Source organism: Alternaria infectoria, assembly GCF_024043175.1.
Source record: "Alternaria infectoria strain BMP 0036 chromosome Unknown scaffold_1, whole genome shotgun sequence".
Taxonomy (NCBI): Eukaryota; Fungi; Ascomycota; class Dothideomycetes; order Pleosporales; family Pleosporaceae; genus Alternaria; species Alternaria infectoria.
The window spans coordinates 4483-18532 of NW_026250690.1; the positions used below are offsets into that span (position 1 = coordinate 4483).

Genomic DNA, 14050 nt, shown 5'->3' on the forward strand with positions numbered 1-14050 from the left:
TAATAATATATAGTAACTATTATATTAGTAGTAGAAGTAGTATAGTTATAAGTATTATAAGTTATAAATCTAAGCTTATATTAGAGATTTTTAAGTTTACTATTAAGTCTAATTTTTTTTTTTTTTAGAGTCTAAAGCTATTATCTTTATAGACATGTTACTATATAGTAATACTTTAATAATAGAGCTATAATAAGTACTTTACTCTATACTTTAAATCTGTAACAACTATTAAGTCTAATATAGTAATATATTATTACGTAATTATATAATTATATAATTATATAATTATATAATTATTTAATTTTAAGAAAAGTACGCTATAGACTCTATCTTTTAGGTCTAGAGAGAGTTTTATATATCTATAATAGATTTTACTCTAATTAGACTAGCTAATACTATAAGGTTCTAAGTATATTAATAAAATATTAAAAATATATATTTTTAAATAATAGCGTTATATATAGAAACTTTCTTTTAATTATAGCTATAATAACTAAAGTACTATAAAATAAAAATATACTTTTATTAGTAAAAACTAATTATAGTAGAATATTAATACAGAGTAGAGTAACAAAACGTAGTCTAGTAACTCTATATAGTAATCTTAATATAAGTATATTTTTTAAATACCTTATATTTACTATAATATAGTAGTAAGTATTAATAAAACTCTCTTAGTAATATTTACTATAAATTTAGTATATTAATAACGTACTTATAGAGGTAATAGTAATAGAGAACTATCTAGTATACTTAGAAGTAAACTTAGAAGTACTAAGAGTAAGCTATAAAGCTATAAAGTTATTAAAAGTTTAGAAATATATGTCTAAATAAGCTTTTAAAGCTAGGTAGATACTAATAGTAATAATAAGTAGCTCTTATTAGTAGAAGAGCTAAAAGTTAAAAGATAGTATAATATTAAATAGAAGCCTCTCTATTAGCTATAAAAGTAAATAGATAACTATAGTTAGTATAAAGGTAAATATCTTTATAGAGGTTAATACTATAGTTTATCTCTAAGCTACTATATATAGTATTTATATAAAAGGTCTATATCTACTTTTTATAAACTTATTCTCTTTTTTATTTTATATCTTTATCTACTTCTTAAAACTCTTCTTAAAAGCTTAATAACTATAACTATAATAATAAAAATAATAATAATATTATAATAGTCTATTAATATATTAGTTACTTTTACTCTTATTATTACGTCTAATAATATAGGTATATAGTATCTAGCTTTTAAGTAAGAGTAGGTATAGCTATAAGCCTTTATAAAAAATTAGAAGATCTTCTAAAATAGCTTTCTTTCTATACTAGTTAATCTATAAAATACCTAGATAGTATTAAATATAGTAAGAGATATAAGCCTAGCGTAAAGCTTTAATTCTAAAAATTCTACTATAATAGCTATAATTAACTTAATTAATAGTAATCTTATAGTCTTAACTATAGTAAGTATTTATAGCTAAACGTACTATAGTAACTATCTATTTAAAGTTTATATAATTATAACTAATTAGTTTAGAAAGCTTTAAATACTACTTACTAACTTATAATAGTAAAGCTATATACTAGACTTCTATAAAAGAAACTTTCTAAAAAAAGTAAGAAACGCTAAAACTTTTAGCTAGAAGTAAGTAGTACTACTATATATAAGTAAGGTATTAGATATAAACTTAAAGGTAAAATAAGTTACTACTATAGCCTAGCTAGTAAGATAGTAGAGAAATAACTTTAAAAATAACTTAAGTTTTATTATAAAGTTTAGATACCTACTATAAAAAAGCTAGAGACTTATTAGTATAAATAGAAAATAAGTAAGTAAGTAAGTAGGTAATAGTAAATATAGATAGTAGTTATAGTAGTTATACACTATAGCTAATATAACTAGACTTAGATATAATTATATATAGAATATAAGTTACTAGTAATTATATAGATTTTACGTAGGTATTTTAAGTTATCTTAGATTATATTAGAGGCTTTATACTAGTATTAAGCTTACTATAGCTTACTTAGTTTCTTTTTAGTATTACGTAATTATATAAAACTAGTACTAGTACTAGTTAATAGTTTAGATAGCTATTAGTATTATATTATAAATATAAAGTAGTTAGTACGTTATAATTATGCGCGTAGTAATTATTATATTAGTAGTATAAATATAAGTATTATAAAGTTATAAGTTATAAATCTAGGCTTATATTAGAGATTTTTAAGTTTAAATTTAGAGTCTAATATAGTAATATATTATTATATAATTACGTAATTAAGTAATTATACAATTTTAAAAAAGTACACTATAGGCTCTATCTCTTAGGTCTAGAGAGGTAGTAAAAACTAATAAACTCTTAATAATAATAAAAAACTATAGAAATATTATAAAATTAATCTAGAATTTAAAATTTTATTAGTGTATATAGATTACTATATAAGATAATTAGAAAATAATAGAGTAAGTTTAATACTAGATATATAATATTAGACTATAATTAGGTATATTATTCTAAAGAGATTAGAGATAAATTACTATTAAGCTAGAATAGTAATTATAAAGTATTTATGCCTAAGGCTAAGTTAACCTACGCTCTTATAGGCTAGAACCTAACAATTGTATTCTTGTAGCAGACTTAAGGTATACATTTATTAAGTTCTGCTGACTACAACAGCAACCTTTAGAAGGCTATCGCACGTCGTCTTAATAGCGGTGAAAGATTAGTATTCAAAGGACCGACTACGGGGTTTCGCGTCAGCACGAGCGGCGCTTCTGTTCGTCCGTAATTTCCCATGTACACAAAGCCACAAGAGCTATATATACCTGACCTGTTAACCCCGTTCCTGGCAGCACGCGTCTTGGTTTTTGGTTCTCGGAATCGCGACAATGCTGTCTCTATCTCTCATTTCACTCCTTTGCCCCGTCGTACTCGCAGCGAGCTCTGGCTGTGGAACTCGCTTGCCCTCGGGGCTCACACCGGGCAAATCTACTACCAATGTCACTTTGTCTTCGAAATCGGTGATCGGCAAGACGACCGAGCGCCAATACATCTTACACCTGCCATCCAAGTACAAGGCCTCGAATGATGAAGCGTTGCCTCTTGTGATTGCGTTCCATGGCCAACAACAGCCCGCAAGAAGCATGGAGGTCATCAGCGAGCTGTCCAATCCTGACTTCAACCCAAACACCATCGTGGTGTATCCGGAGGGCATGAACGTCCAAGCACCTGGCGTAAGTCACGATCAGAGCGAGGATTGAGGGATCTTACAAGGCAGGAAGGCTAACTTTAACGCGTAGGTGCAATGGTTAGGCGACCCGTTGGCCCCAACTTCCTCTGTGATCGATGATCGAATCTTTGTCACCGAACTTCTTGCACACCTGACATCGACCTTATGCATCGATGAGAGGCGCGTATACGCCGCAGGCCTATCTAACGGTGGCGGATTGACTGGACTTCTCATGTGTGATGCGGAACTCAACAAGAAGTTCGCTGCATTCGCAACCGTGGCTGGCGCGTTCTATCCGGATTCAAGCTTGACAGAGCCTTTGTTTGAGAAGGATTGCGTTCCGAGCTTACAAGATAGGGTACTCCCCTACATGAACCTGCACGGACTGAACGATAGTGTGGTTCCCTATGACGGCAGCAGCCCAACGCCACCACCTTTCATCCCAGTACTGAGTTGGGTCGAGAGCTGGGCGAAGCGTGACAATTGTGCGAGCAACCCCTCGACGGAGCAACTGGAAAACGGAAGCGTTGCGGAGAGTCGATGGCGGTGCAACGATGTTGATGATGTCGTTGTTCACAGAGCGATCCAGGGTTTTGGTCACGGCTGGCCGAGTCGTAAGAATCAAGGCGAGCCTTTCGAAACACTAAGGAACGGGCCCACATCATGGGATGCGACGCCATACATGTTAGATTGGTTCGCACGATGGTCTTTGTAATTCTTGACGAGCTACGCTACAATCCAAAATATCGATCGAGCTCGCAACGATGTCTGACCGTCTTGCTAGTGGTTTATGTGATGCCTCACTACGTTGACTCTTCTTCTTCGTCGTGCACTTTGGATTTTTTGAGCTGCGGAAGTTCGATCGCGAACACTAGTATGTTCACTATGATGAACATGGCGATTGCTGAGATGAAGACCAGTCGCAGACTACGGCTATATGCCTCAATGACTAGGGAATAGATCAGTATTCAGACTATAAGAGAGCAGCGACTTGGTATCGAGCTTGAAGGCAGGGGAAACGCGCGCCCCGCAGTAAGCAAAACTGACCTTGACTTTTGTGCTTAGCATCAAGGTCGATTATGCTGCGTACCGATTTGCGAACGTGTTGAATGATCTGCGGGAAGCTATTAGCGCTGATCGATAAGAACAATGACAGCGTGAAGGCAGGCTGTATAGATCCACTACCCAGACGACTACGTTGGGAGCAAAGCACAAGTGAAAAACATGCTGGAGTCGCGCAGTGCGGGTGATGAGCTTTCCCTAGTTATCCGCAACTGCCTCGAAGACATCGTAACACCACTAGCTGAAATCGAAATGGGACATACCTTCGCCTTATTGTGACCGGTGACCAGTGCTTCGAGGTACGAGGTCAAAGCATTCTGTAGAATGAGGCTGCTCAATGAGACACCCATGACAATACCGAGACTGCGCCACAAAATGAGTGTGCTGGTCATGACTGCTTGATCCTCTTGTGTACTTGTTGCGAGTACCGCGAGACTTGTTGCCGGGAAACTGAGCCCTTGGCCGATGCTAGATGGAACCAGGAATACGGTGGCAAGCCACTTGGGAATGCCATCCCACATCAGGGAAAGACATGTAGCGCCCAACAGCATCGAAAGTGAGCCAACAACAATGAGCCACTTCATCCGACCAGTGGCGGTCATGATGAAGCCTGCAGACACGCCGCAGATGGTCAAGGCAACGGAAGGGCCAGCAAGGCGGAATCCGGAGACAGAAGCCGTCTCGAGCTCAACCGCTTGGAAGTACAAGGGAGCGTTGAACAGGATGGTGTTCATGCCAACTTGTGCAAAGAAATTGTTGAAGACGAGATTGCCTCGGGGCTTGCTAAACAACATGGGCAGAGGCATGACTGCTCGCGCGGCTCTAGATTCGACTTTAACGAGAACGGCACCTGTCACTAGTGCGATGACCAGTGAGGTTATGACGATCCAATGCTTCCATGGGTATACATTGCCTCCAAGATTGAGCCCTAAAATCAGAAACGCGACAGATACCGTCAGCAAGAAGGATCCGGCGATGTCGAATCCCTTCAGCCCTTCCTGCAAACCTAGACCATAGCGTTTGGCTAAGTTTGGGCCGAGTGAAGAGGGCGTGGTGAATATGGCGTTTATGAACAGCACGACAAGTATGGGTATCTGTATGGCAAAAGTCATCCGCCATCCTAACTTGTCGCATAGAAAGCCGCCAAAAGCTGCCCCGCAAGCAGATCCGCCTCCGTAGAAGAGGTTGATGTATGCCTGGTAGGTACCCCGTACTTCAATGCTGACTAGGTCATTGGTCATGATGTTACCCATCGATAGAACACCAGCTGCGCCAATGCCGCAAAAGGCTCGAGCGGCGATGAAGCTACCAATCGTCTGCGCAAAAGAGCACCATGCGGTCGTAGCTGCGAGGACGACGAGACCAGCCAGATACAATGGTCGACGACCCAGAGTATCTGAGAGTCGGCCCATAAGTGGCTGCAGCGAGGTTGATGTGAGTAAAAAGGCTGTTGATAGCCATGAGGCTGAATTTGATGCATGGAAGTACGATGTGATGACTGGATGACTTGATGCCATGAGAGTGGAGTCAAACATGGCAACCTGTCGTTACATGATCAGTATGCGCAGCCATGTTGGACATATGCAGGTCGACTCACGAAGTAACCAAGCAGAATACCACCAAACACGAACCTAAACCTCCACTCTCCAACACCTTCTAATTTCCCATTCTTTTGAAACTTGGTCAGGCTCTCTGTCTCATCCGTGATTGGGGGCACATGGCCAGGGTCGACAGATCCGGTAAGTGAGCCGCTTCTCGCTTTCTGCGATGTTGGAAACTGAGGCGCCGCGCCCTGGCCTTGTTGCGCTACTTCTGCGGTGGTTATTGCATCTTCGGTGACGGGGGTGTTTGCCGATGTAGAGCGAAGTAGCGGTGTTCGCTCGGACGCAGATGACGGCATGGTAGCACGATCGAGGTGCCGAAGAACTATGCGCAATAGTTCTTTTATGTTCCAGCGCGGACGAGTCGGCGCAAAACTGAGTGACGCGAAGATGAAGTTTCCAGGTAGCTAGACCCCTGGAGGCTGATAAGCTTTAGATGCAGGTGGGTACCAGCCGGATTGCGCTAGTGTTTCCGAACTCGCCGTCACTTTTCCGCTGTCAAAGACGGCGTCATCTTGCACAACTCGCAACATTAACTTTCGGAAAAATGAAGACGCCATTGCGGATAGCTATTCTAGAGTGCGATACTCCACCAGCAGCTATCGTCGATGAGTATGGCCGATACGATCGCATCTTCACTACATTGTTGGAGAGGGCGGCACAGGACCTAGGCTTATCGCCAAAGCAAGACTTGGAGTTGAGCGCCTTTGATGTGGTCACAGCACAGGAGTATCCGGCATTGCAGAACATAGACGCAGTGTTGATTTCGGGTTCGAGTGAGTGATAGCTCCAATCAATCATATCGCTATTCTGACTCATAGGAAACAGAGCACAACTCATTCGATGATGATCCATGGATCTTGAAGCTTGTCGACTTTACCAAGAAATTACTAGAGCAAGACCGAATCCGCATCATCGGTGTTTGCTTCGGCCATCAGATCCTGGGAAGGGCGGCAGGAGCGAAAGTTGGACGCAGCGACGACGGATGGGAGATATCGGTGATGCCAGTGCAACTTACCGCGAAGGGGAAAGAAATATTCCAACAAGACACCTTGGTATGTCACAAGCCACGATTATCGTAGTGTCTCTACTCACATCTACAGGCCATTCACCAAATGCATAAGGATGTAGTCTTCGAGTATCCAGAGGGTGTGGAAAAGCTCGGTGGATCACCACGTTGTCTGGTGCAAGGCATGTACAAGAAGGGCAAGCTCATCTCCGTGCAAGGGCATCCGGAATTCACGGAGCCTATTGTGTCGTATTTGGTCAAGATGAGAGCCGAGCAGGGTATCTTTGAGGACGAGCAGGCCAAAGATGCGCTGGAGAGAGTTGGCAAGCACCATGACGGGGTGGTGATTGCCAAGGCGTTCCTGAGGTTTTTGATGGAGGACTGAAGGTGCAGCGGGTGGCACTATTGATTGAGCTGACGTATATTGCAGCCTGTAGGCAGGTACAACACCGAGATCCAGTGGTGTAGGAACCATTTTGCAAAGGCTGGCCGTCGACCCACTATTTCAATATCGACTTGCACTGTCTGGTGGGGTTGCTTGGTGATGACCCCGCAGTCGCCGTTACGATGTGCAATTGTTCATCACGTGGTTATTTACGGTGAAATTCACTTTGTCTCCATCAACAACAAGACCGGCTTCGTGGCGCAATGGTAGCGCGTCAGATTCCAGTTCCTCTGGAGATTCCTGAAGGTTAGGTGTTCAAATCACCTCGAGGTCAATTTTTTGGGAGGGAAGGAGCGATGTGGCACCTTCTTTTTTGCCCGACGTTCCTTCCCGGGCCACTTTTCGGCCAAACCGCACAGAGCAGCCCCTCCGCGACCGTGACAGCTCTAGCGTGCTCCCCTATGCCTTTCTATCACTGTACAGGCTGTATACATGCGTAATGTTCACTTAATCTTTTTGCTTTGCTCGACCTTGTGTTGTCGGCGCCGGCATGAGCCTTCCACATCGAGCCACACTGCCGCGATGGCTCCTGCCTTCTGATCACGAGCATACTCTATCTCCAACACCCACCTATGGTCCGACAAGTTTTGCGTACAGACCCAGCATGAGGGCTGCTTCTACGTCATAGTCACTCCGCGCGCATGACAGTGCTGATCGCAGTTATTGCCGGCCCGTACATGCAAATTGCGCGACGCAACGTTTAGGTGTCAACTTGTAGTGACACCGAGGCGCAGCCCACTAGATCATCGTGCCAGATTGATTCAGCCTCCATCTGCTCGTGGTGCTTGCGGCAACGGCCACTATATCAAATGCAGACGAATGCTGCTTCGAAGTGAACAACGGTCGCGTGAAGTAATGAAGATGGCGTCATAATGGCCCGCAACTGGTGGCACATTTGGCCCGCCGCGTGAAACGTCGCAGCGGAACGCTGATCCATGCGCCTTCTGGAAGCGGCGCCGACAGCCAGGGTCCAAGTCTCAACCTTTCGTTCTCCGCCATCACCACAACTCGTCGCCGCTCCCTACGTCGCTCGTTCCCCTCGTATATCCTATTCGCCTCGGCCGCGCCGCTACCCGTCTTCCTCCGTACCTCTTGTAATATCCACCGTCGCCATTTGCATGCGCCCTACTCGATAACGCGCTTCGGACCCGGTTACTCCCAATGGGAAAGTGTACGCCATCCCCTCCGCGCAGCCCCATGCCCACACCACAGCTCGGACGCTGACACTGCTTGGCACATAGGGAGATACGGTGTTGTCCTAGATGCTGGGTCCTCTGTACGTTCCCAAGTCGTTGCTGTGTAGCTATCGCAAGGTTGTAGCTGACCATGTTTAGGGGACGCGCGTCCACATCTACCGATGGCTGAACCACGACGCCGCCCGCAAGAAGGCTGGCGATGCGCAACTGCACAGCCTGCCGGTCATAGAAACAAAAGAGGATTGGACTAAGAAGATACACCCAGGTATGTGGCCCTGGTACAATATACTCATCCAGCAGGACTAACACGCGACGGAACAGGCATCTCCACCTTCGGCGAACACCCTCACGATGTCGGCTCCGAACACCTCGACAAGCTCCTCAGCCATGCGCTCAAATACGTACCCCTCGAAGAAGTCCCGAATACACCTCTCTTCCTGCTCGCAACAGCGGGTATGCGCATACTGCCCGAGCGCCAACGGAAGGAGGTACTGAAGGAAGTCTGCGAGTTCGCGCGAGGCACCACCCAGTTCCAACTACCGGATTGCGACGTACACGTTCAGGTTATACCCGGAGAGACAGAAGGCCTCTATGGCTGGATCGCAGCGAACTACCTGCTTGGCGGGTTCGATCGTCCCAAAGACCACGACCACGGCAAGGGCCACAACACCTATGGATTCCTGGATATGGGAGGCGCGTCGGCTCAGATCGCCTTCGCACCAAATGCGACCGAAGCAGAGAAGCATGCGAACGACCTGACGCTCATGCGCCTGCGTGCGATCGACGGCACACCGCTCGAACACAAGGTGTTTGTGACGACATGGCTGGGATTCGGCGTCAACCAAGCAAGAGAGCGCTACATCAAGGCGTTGTTGGAGTCCAGCGCGGAGAAGGAGCTTCCAGATCCTTGCCTACCAGCAGATCTCAAGGTGGAGGTCACAGAAGATGGCAAATTGATCGACTCGGACGACGACGACGATGATGACGACCAGCCAAAACCGAAGGCCGCAGCGAAGTTGGTAGGAACAGGACAGTTTTCAGAGTGTTTGCATCAGACGTTTCCGCTTTTGGAGAAAGAGAAGGAGTGTACAGATTCGCCATGCCTGATCAACGGACAACATATGCCCGCTATCGATTTCAACGTAAACCACTTCGTAGGCGTATCCGAGTACTGGCATACCACGCACGAGATCTTCGAACACGGACACAAGCACAAGGCATATGACCTCAAGACCTATCAGGAGCGAGTGGATGAGTTCTGCAGTCAAGACTGGAAGAGCATAGAAAAGGGCATCAAGAAGAAGAAATGGGGTCACAAAGTAGATGAGGACAAGGCACGAGAGGTGTGTTTCAAGGCGTCCTGGGTCATCAACATGCTGCACGATGGAATCGGCGTCCCCCGAGTTGGCATCGAAGACTTGAACGGCAGCACGAACACCACCAAGGACGTCATTGACAATGCAAAGGCCAAGGGATTTCTCGACCCATTCCAAGCAGTCAACAAGATCAACAAGGTGGAGCTGAGCTGGACACTGGGAAAGATGGTCTTGTACGCTTCCAGCGAGATTCCACCACCCTCCGAAGAAGCCCTCGCAGTAGGCTTTGGCTCGAACGTACCCGGTATACCAGCAGACTTCCAATACCCCGGAGGCATACCAAGACTGTACGAATCCGACAGTGACTGGCATCGGCTTTTCGTCGAGAACCCGCAGCGAATACCTGGTTTCTTCATCATGATATTCATCGTCATCTTCATCTTTTGCCTCATTCTTGGAAAGGAAAAAAGGAATGCGGTCAAGCAGTCCATCATCAAGCTCTTCAAGAGGAAACAGGGCAAAGATCCTCTCCACCGCCGCCGAGGGCGCAGTTTTCCAGCAAAGCTCTTTGGCCTGGGTGGCTCCTCCTCCAATACCCAACAACCTTACGAACGCGTTGACCTAGAAGATGGCGAGGCAGCGAACGAATTCGAACTCGAAGAGACGTACCTTGACTCCTCGGACAATGAGCTTTCAGACTCCTCTGAGGGTTCCAAGGTCGGAAAGACAAGTGGTTGGGCGACGCCGCAGATCAAGACTGAACTTGCGTCAGGTGCACCAAACTACTTTGGCGCCACGAGTGCTGGAGACGTGGTCAGAGAAGGGACGGGCCTGGGGCTCGGGCCCCCGAGTGCCTTTGAGTTGAGCCGGACGTACAGCCGGGAGAGAATAAAGAGCCGCGCAAATAGTCCGAAGAGAGGGAGAGGCATGACGAAACTAGATGAATAACAGCTTTGTAATGAGGACGGCTTTCGATTCTCTGGAGGAGTGTTTCTGTACGTCGCGAGATACCTTTGGTGCAATACGGTTCAAGGAGGAGTCTGGCGTCCTGGCGCTGTTCAATCATATAGAAATGGGTCACGAGTTACGCAGCGGGTATTTTACCCACCATTTTTAGTTCTATATCTTCGAAAGATAAGCTGTCCAATACTTTGCCAACTCATTCTTGTTGTAGTAGGCAATGCTACATGCTTCCCGAAAATGCTTTGAGCACGTGCATATCACGTTACAAAAGATCTCCACACGACACTAAACCATGGACAAGACATTCAAGAAATCCCAAGAAAGATCCAAGACTGATGGTCCCGCGGTAGACGTTCCAGAGCCCGCCGTTCCTGCGCGAACCATTGATCCTAGGCACAGCCCCGAAACCGGCTAGCACTGCGCCCGCGTCTGACACAGCCTCCCATATCGCCTCCACATCTTACCATCGGGAACGAAATGGTCGCACTCAAAATCTGATCGCCACCGCGAAAACATTTCAGCATTACACCGGCTCGAGGCCACCCGCATGTACCCGTCTTGAGCCGGTATTGGATGTGAGGCTGTGCAGACTACATGTCAGAAGACGATTATCGCAATCCTGTTGATGACGGATTCACTTACTCCTAGCTTATGCACGGAAACCTGCAAGGTACTTGGGTCAAAAGCTACTTTTCATGTCTTTAGTCAATTTCGAAAGCGTTCCGATGTCTAGATAAGAATGTACAACAAGGATGTACAAAAGGTATGATCCGAGAATACACTGTGCGCGACTTGGGTGTGAGGTTGGTAATGCTTACATAGCAATGGCGATAACAATTGCATGATTTTGGGTATAAATGCATGTGGACTATATCATGGATGGTAGTTGATTTCTGGAAGAGACGTTTTCAAATTCCGTCACGGAGTATATTCTTGTGCACGTATGATGTTGCGGTCGTCTTGACTTCTGCACATAAAGCATATACAGGCCGATCCATAGAGGTTCAAGGGTGTTTGTGTGCGAAAGAGAAAGCACTGTGCATGAATGCCATAATTACGTGTCCCTTAGGACAACGGCACTTCGCCAGAAATCGTGATGAATTTTGCTCACTAAACCTGGAATTAAGAACTCTAACTCTGCGACTTAAATACAACAAACCCTCTTCAGGCTCTGTGATAAGATGATCTGAAATGATTACATAGAACGCCATGGTCGCCGGTTAGCACAATAGATGTAGTATACGTGGACTTCATCTTCTGCATTCTTGATGAGGGGATAGATGTTATGGCACAACAGAATGTTGTTACCTTCAACTTACTTCCCTCGGAGTGTGCTTCTATATTATAGATCTACCTAAGAACTCGGAAGTTGTTGAGATAGAATGTTCTTGCGACATGTAGTTCATTTTGGTTAGTATAGGGCTTCACGACGGATATATTAGTACTGCTGTGCCGCTTGCGAATAATGAAAAATGATAGTTGCATTGTGACCTTATGAGCATAGTAGTTGAGTGTAACATGCTTCTGCTGTGATTAGTTGATAGCGTCGGTGTTGATGTTCTATGTCGTAGAGGTATTGACGTCCACTTTTGAATCGTCTGAATATGCGATGTCTGTTTGTTACATGTACATGTATATCGACGCATATGACCCGCGAGTTGATCGACGGGGCATACCCAAGTCATACATCGTACGCGCATGCAGAAATAGCTCTACTTGCATCGTGAACCCGACGAAGCACATAGGGAGTTTAAAAAGCGGATGGTGCTGTGGACTACATGATTGGTCCATTCCCTGAACGGCGGCGCTTGCTAGACGCCTGACGACTGTTTGCTCAACGTCTACTGCAGGTGATCAAGGAAGGTTACCCTTACGATGCATCTTGAAATAGCTCCTTGCGGTCGAGTGGAGCATCAGTAATCTGTTGTACTATGGATTCCATGTGTTGATGGTTTTTCTGGAGCTGTGGGTAAGGGCAGGTCGAGGCGTTCTCGTTGGACCGAAGAGCGCCCTTGATGATGCTCGCCAATGTTTTCGCGGAGATGAGGCGTCGATAGCGTGTTCAGGGCCGAAATCTCATATGTACAAGGACATCATACAGCTGCAGGTGCAGTGTGCCCTGGGGTAAGCCGCCAAGGTCGCAGAAGCGGTCACCTGAAGCATGTCAAGATCTTGTGTGCAGCAAGCCTCTGACTACTGTAGCTTCGAGTCAGAAGCTTGGTTTGGGCACAAGCTCTCGCCAGTCTTGCCGGCTCTGGAGTAAAACAACTGTGGGCAGTTGCCACTTAACGAACACTATGGGGCACATGGGCCGAGTCCCTAGTGACAAAGTGTTGAAGACGCGGGACTGTGTCGGACAATGCGCCTGGCGATCCAAGTTGACGATAAGAGCAATCACAGCGCCAATGACGCAAACAAACTTGAACAAGGTCGGGGCGGGAGATGGGCACGGAACAGCCAAGATGCTCCAGAAGCTTGGCTGGTCTGAAATTGACGCATCCCTTTAGCCATACATATCATGGATTTCAGGTACGCGGGCGGTGAGGGCAGAGACGACACGACTGTGAGCCAACAAAGCCGAGGACGAGTGGAGATGGAGCATCCGCCAGCAGCAATAGTCAAGGCCGAGCGCGCGGCAAACCCAACGGACTATGATTAAAGCGTTGAAGGGCCGCCACTCGAAAAACGAAGCTGTGATATTGTTGCGCCTCTAGTGACAATGGCACGGCCAAGAGAATAGGAGTAGACAGGCGGATGCGCGATCGCTCGCCAGCAGTTGCATCAAATCGAATCACTTGTAAATATGACGCTCAGACGCTGTACGGTAGGCATGGCTTGCTTGGCCTTGATCTACTGGCCATACGGAAGGCAACCCGTTTGGGACATGTGCAACGTTGATAGTCGTCGTGTCCAGCTCGCTGCTGCGTGAGGAACCACATGGCAAAAAGTTGTTCGAGAGCCAGCAAACCGTGGCGACGCACGTAGATGCAGAGGCGACTTGGCCTGGACAGTTGTGAATCGGTTAATCCTGGGGTGAAACGGAGGCTGCATTCGTTCGAGGGGTTAGGCTAGAGGCCGTCCCGCTTAAGTGCCGCATCCACGCTAGTTGCGAAATAGCGCAGCCCAAGGCGGCTTAGTGCGTAGGGTTGGCATCGGGGCAGTGCAAGTCTTGGACAATTGAAGGCACAACAAGGATGCAGGCCAGGCGGGAGGAGGCTCTTGTTTGT

The 14050-nt window shown here is 45.8% G+C and overlaps 4 protein-coding genes and 1 non-coding gene across 5 annotated transcripts; 4 read left to right on the forward strand and 1 right to left on the reverse strand.

Moving 5' to 3' along the window:
- Positions 1-2890: 2890 nt before the first annotated feature.
- On the forward strand, positions 2891-3946 carry J4E92_000001 (uncharacterized protein; the record flags this gene model as incomplete). Its single annotated transcript, XM_051491421.1, has 2 exons — positions 2891-3235; positions 3302-3946. The coding sequence occupies 2 exons, from the start codon at positions 2891-2893 to the stop codon at positions 3944-3946; spliced, it is 990 nt and encodes a 329-aa protein (XP_051356933.1).
- An 88-nt stretch (positions 3947-4034) lies between these two features.
- Positions 4035-6193, reverse strand: J4E92_000002 (uncharacterized protein; the record flags this gene model as incomplete). The annotated part of the gene is made up of 4 exons (XM_051491422.1): positions 4035-4180; positions 4279-4345; positions 4557-5834; positions 5891-6193. 4 exons carry the CDS (start codon positions 6191-6193, stop codon positions 4035-4037), a joined length of 1794 nt encoding a protein of 597 aa, XP_051356934.1.
- A 248-nt stretch (positions 6194-6441) lies between these two features.
- Positions 6442-7288, forward strand: J4E92_000003 (uncharacterized protein; the record flags this gene model as incomplete). Its single annotated transcript, XM_051491423.1, has 3 exons — positions 6442-6670; positions 6723-6949; positions 6998-7288. 3 exons carry the CDS (start codon positions 6442-6444, stop codon positions 7286-7288), a joined length of 747 nt encoding a protein of 248 aa, XP_051356935.1.
- A 249-nt stretch (positions 7289-7537) lies between these two features.
- J4E92_000004 lies at positions 7538-7622 on the forward strand. Its single transcript has one exon. It is a non-coding gene; the product is annotated as a tRNA-Trp (tRNA).
- A 988-nt stretch (positions 7623-8610) lies between these two features.
- On the forward strand, positions 8611-10808 carry J4E92_000005 (uncharacterized protein; the record flags this gene model as incomplete). The annotated part of the gene is made up of 2 exons (XM_051491424.1): positions 8611-8617; positions 8866-10808. 2 exons carry the CDS (start codon positions 8611-8613, stop codon positions 10806-10808), a joined length of 1950 nt encoding a protein of 649 aa, XP_051356936.1.
- Positions 10809-14050: the final 3242 nt, after the last annotated feature.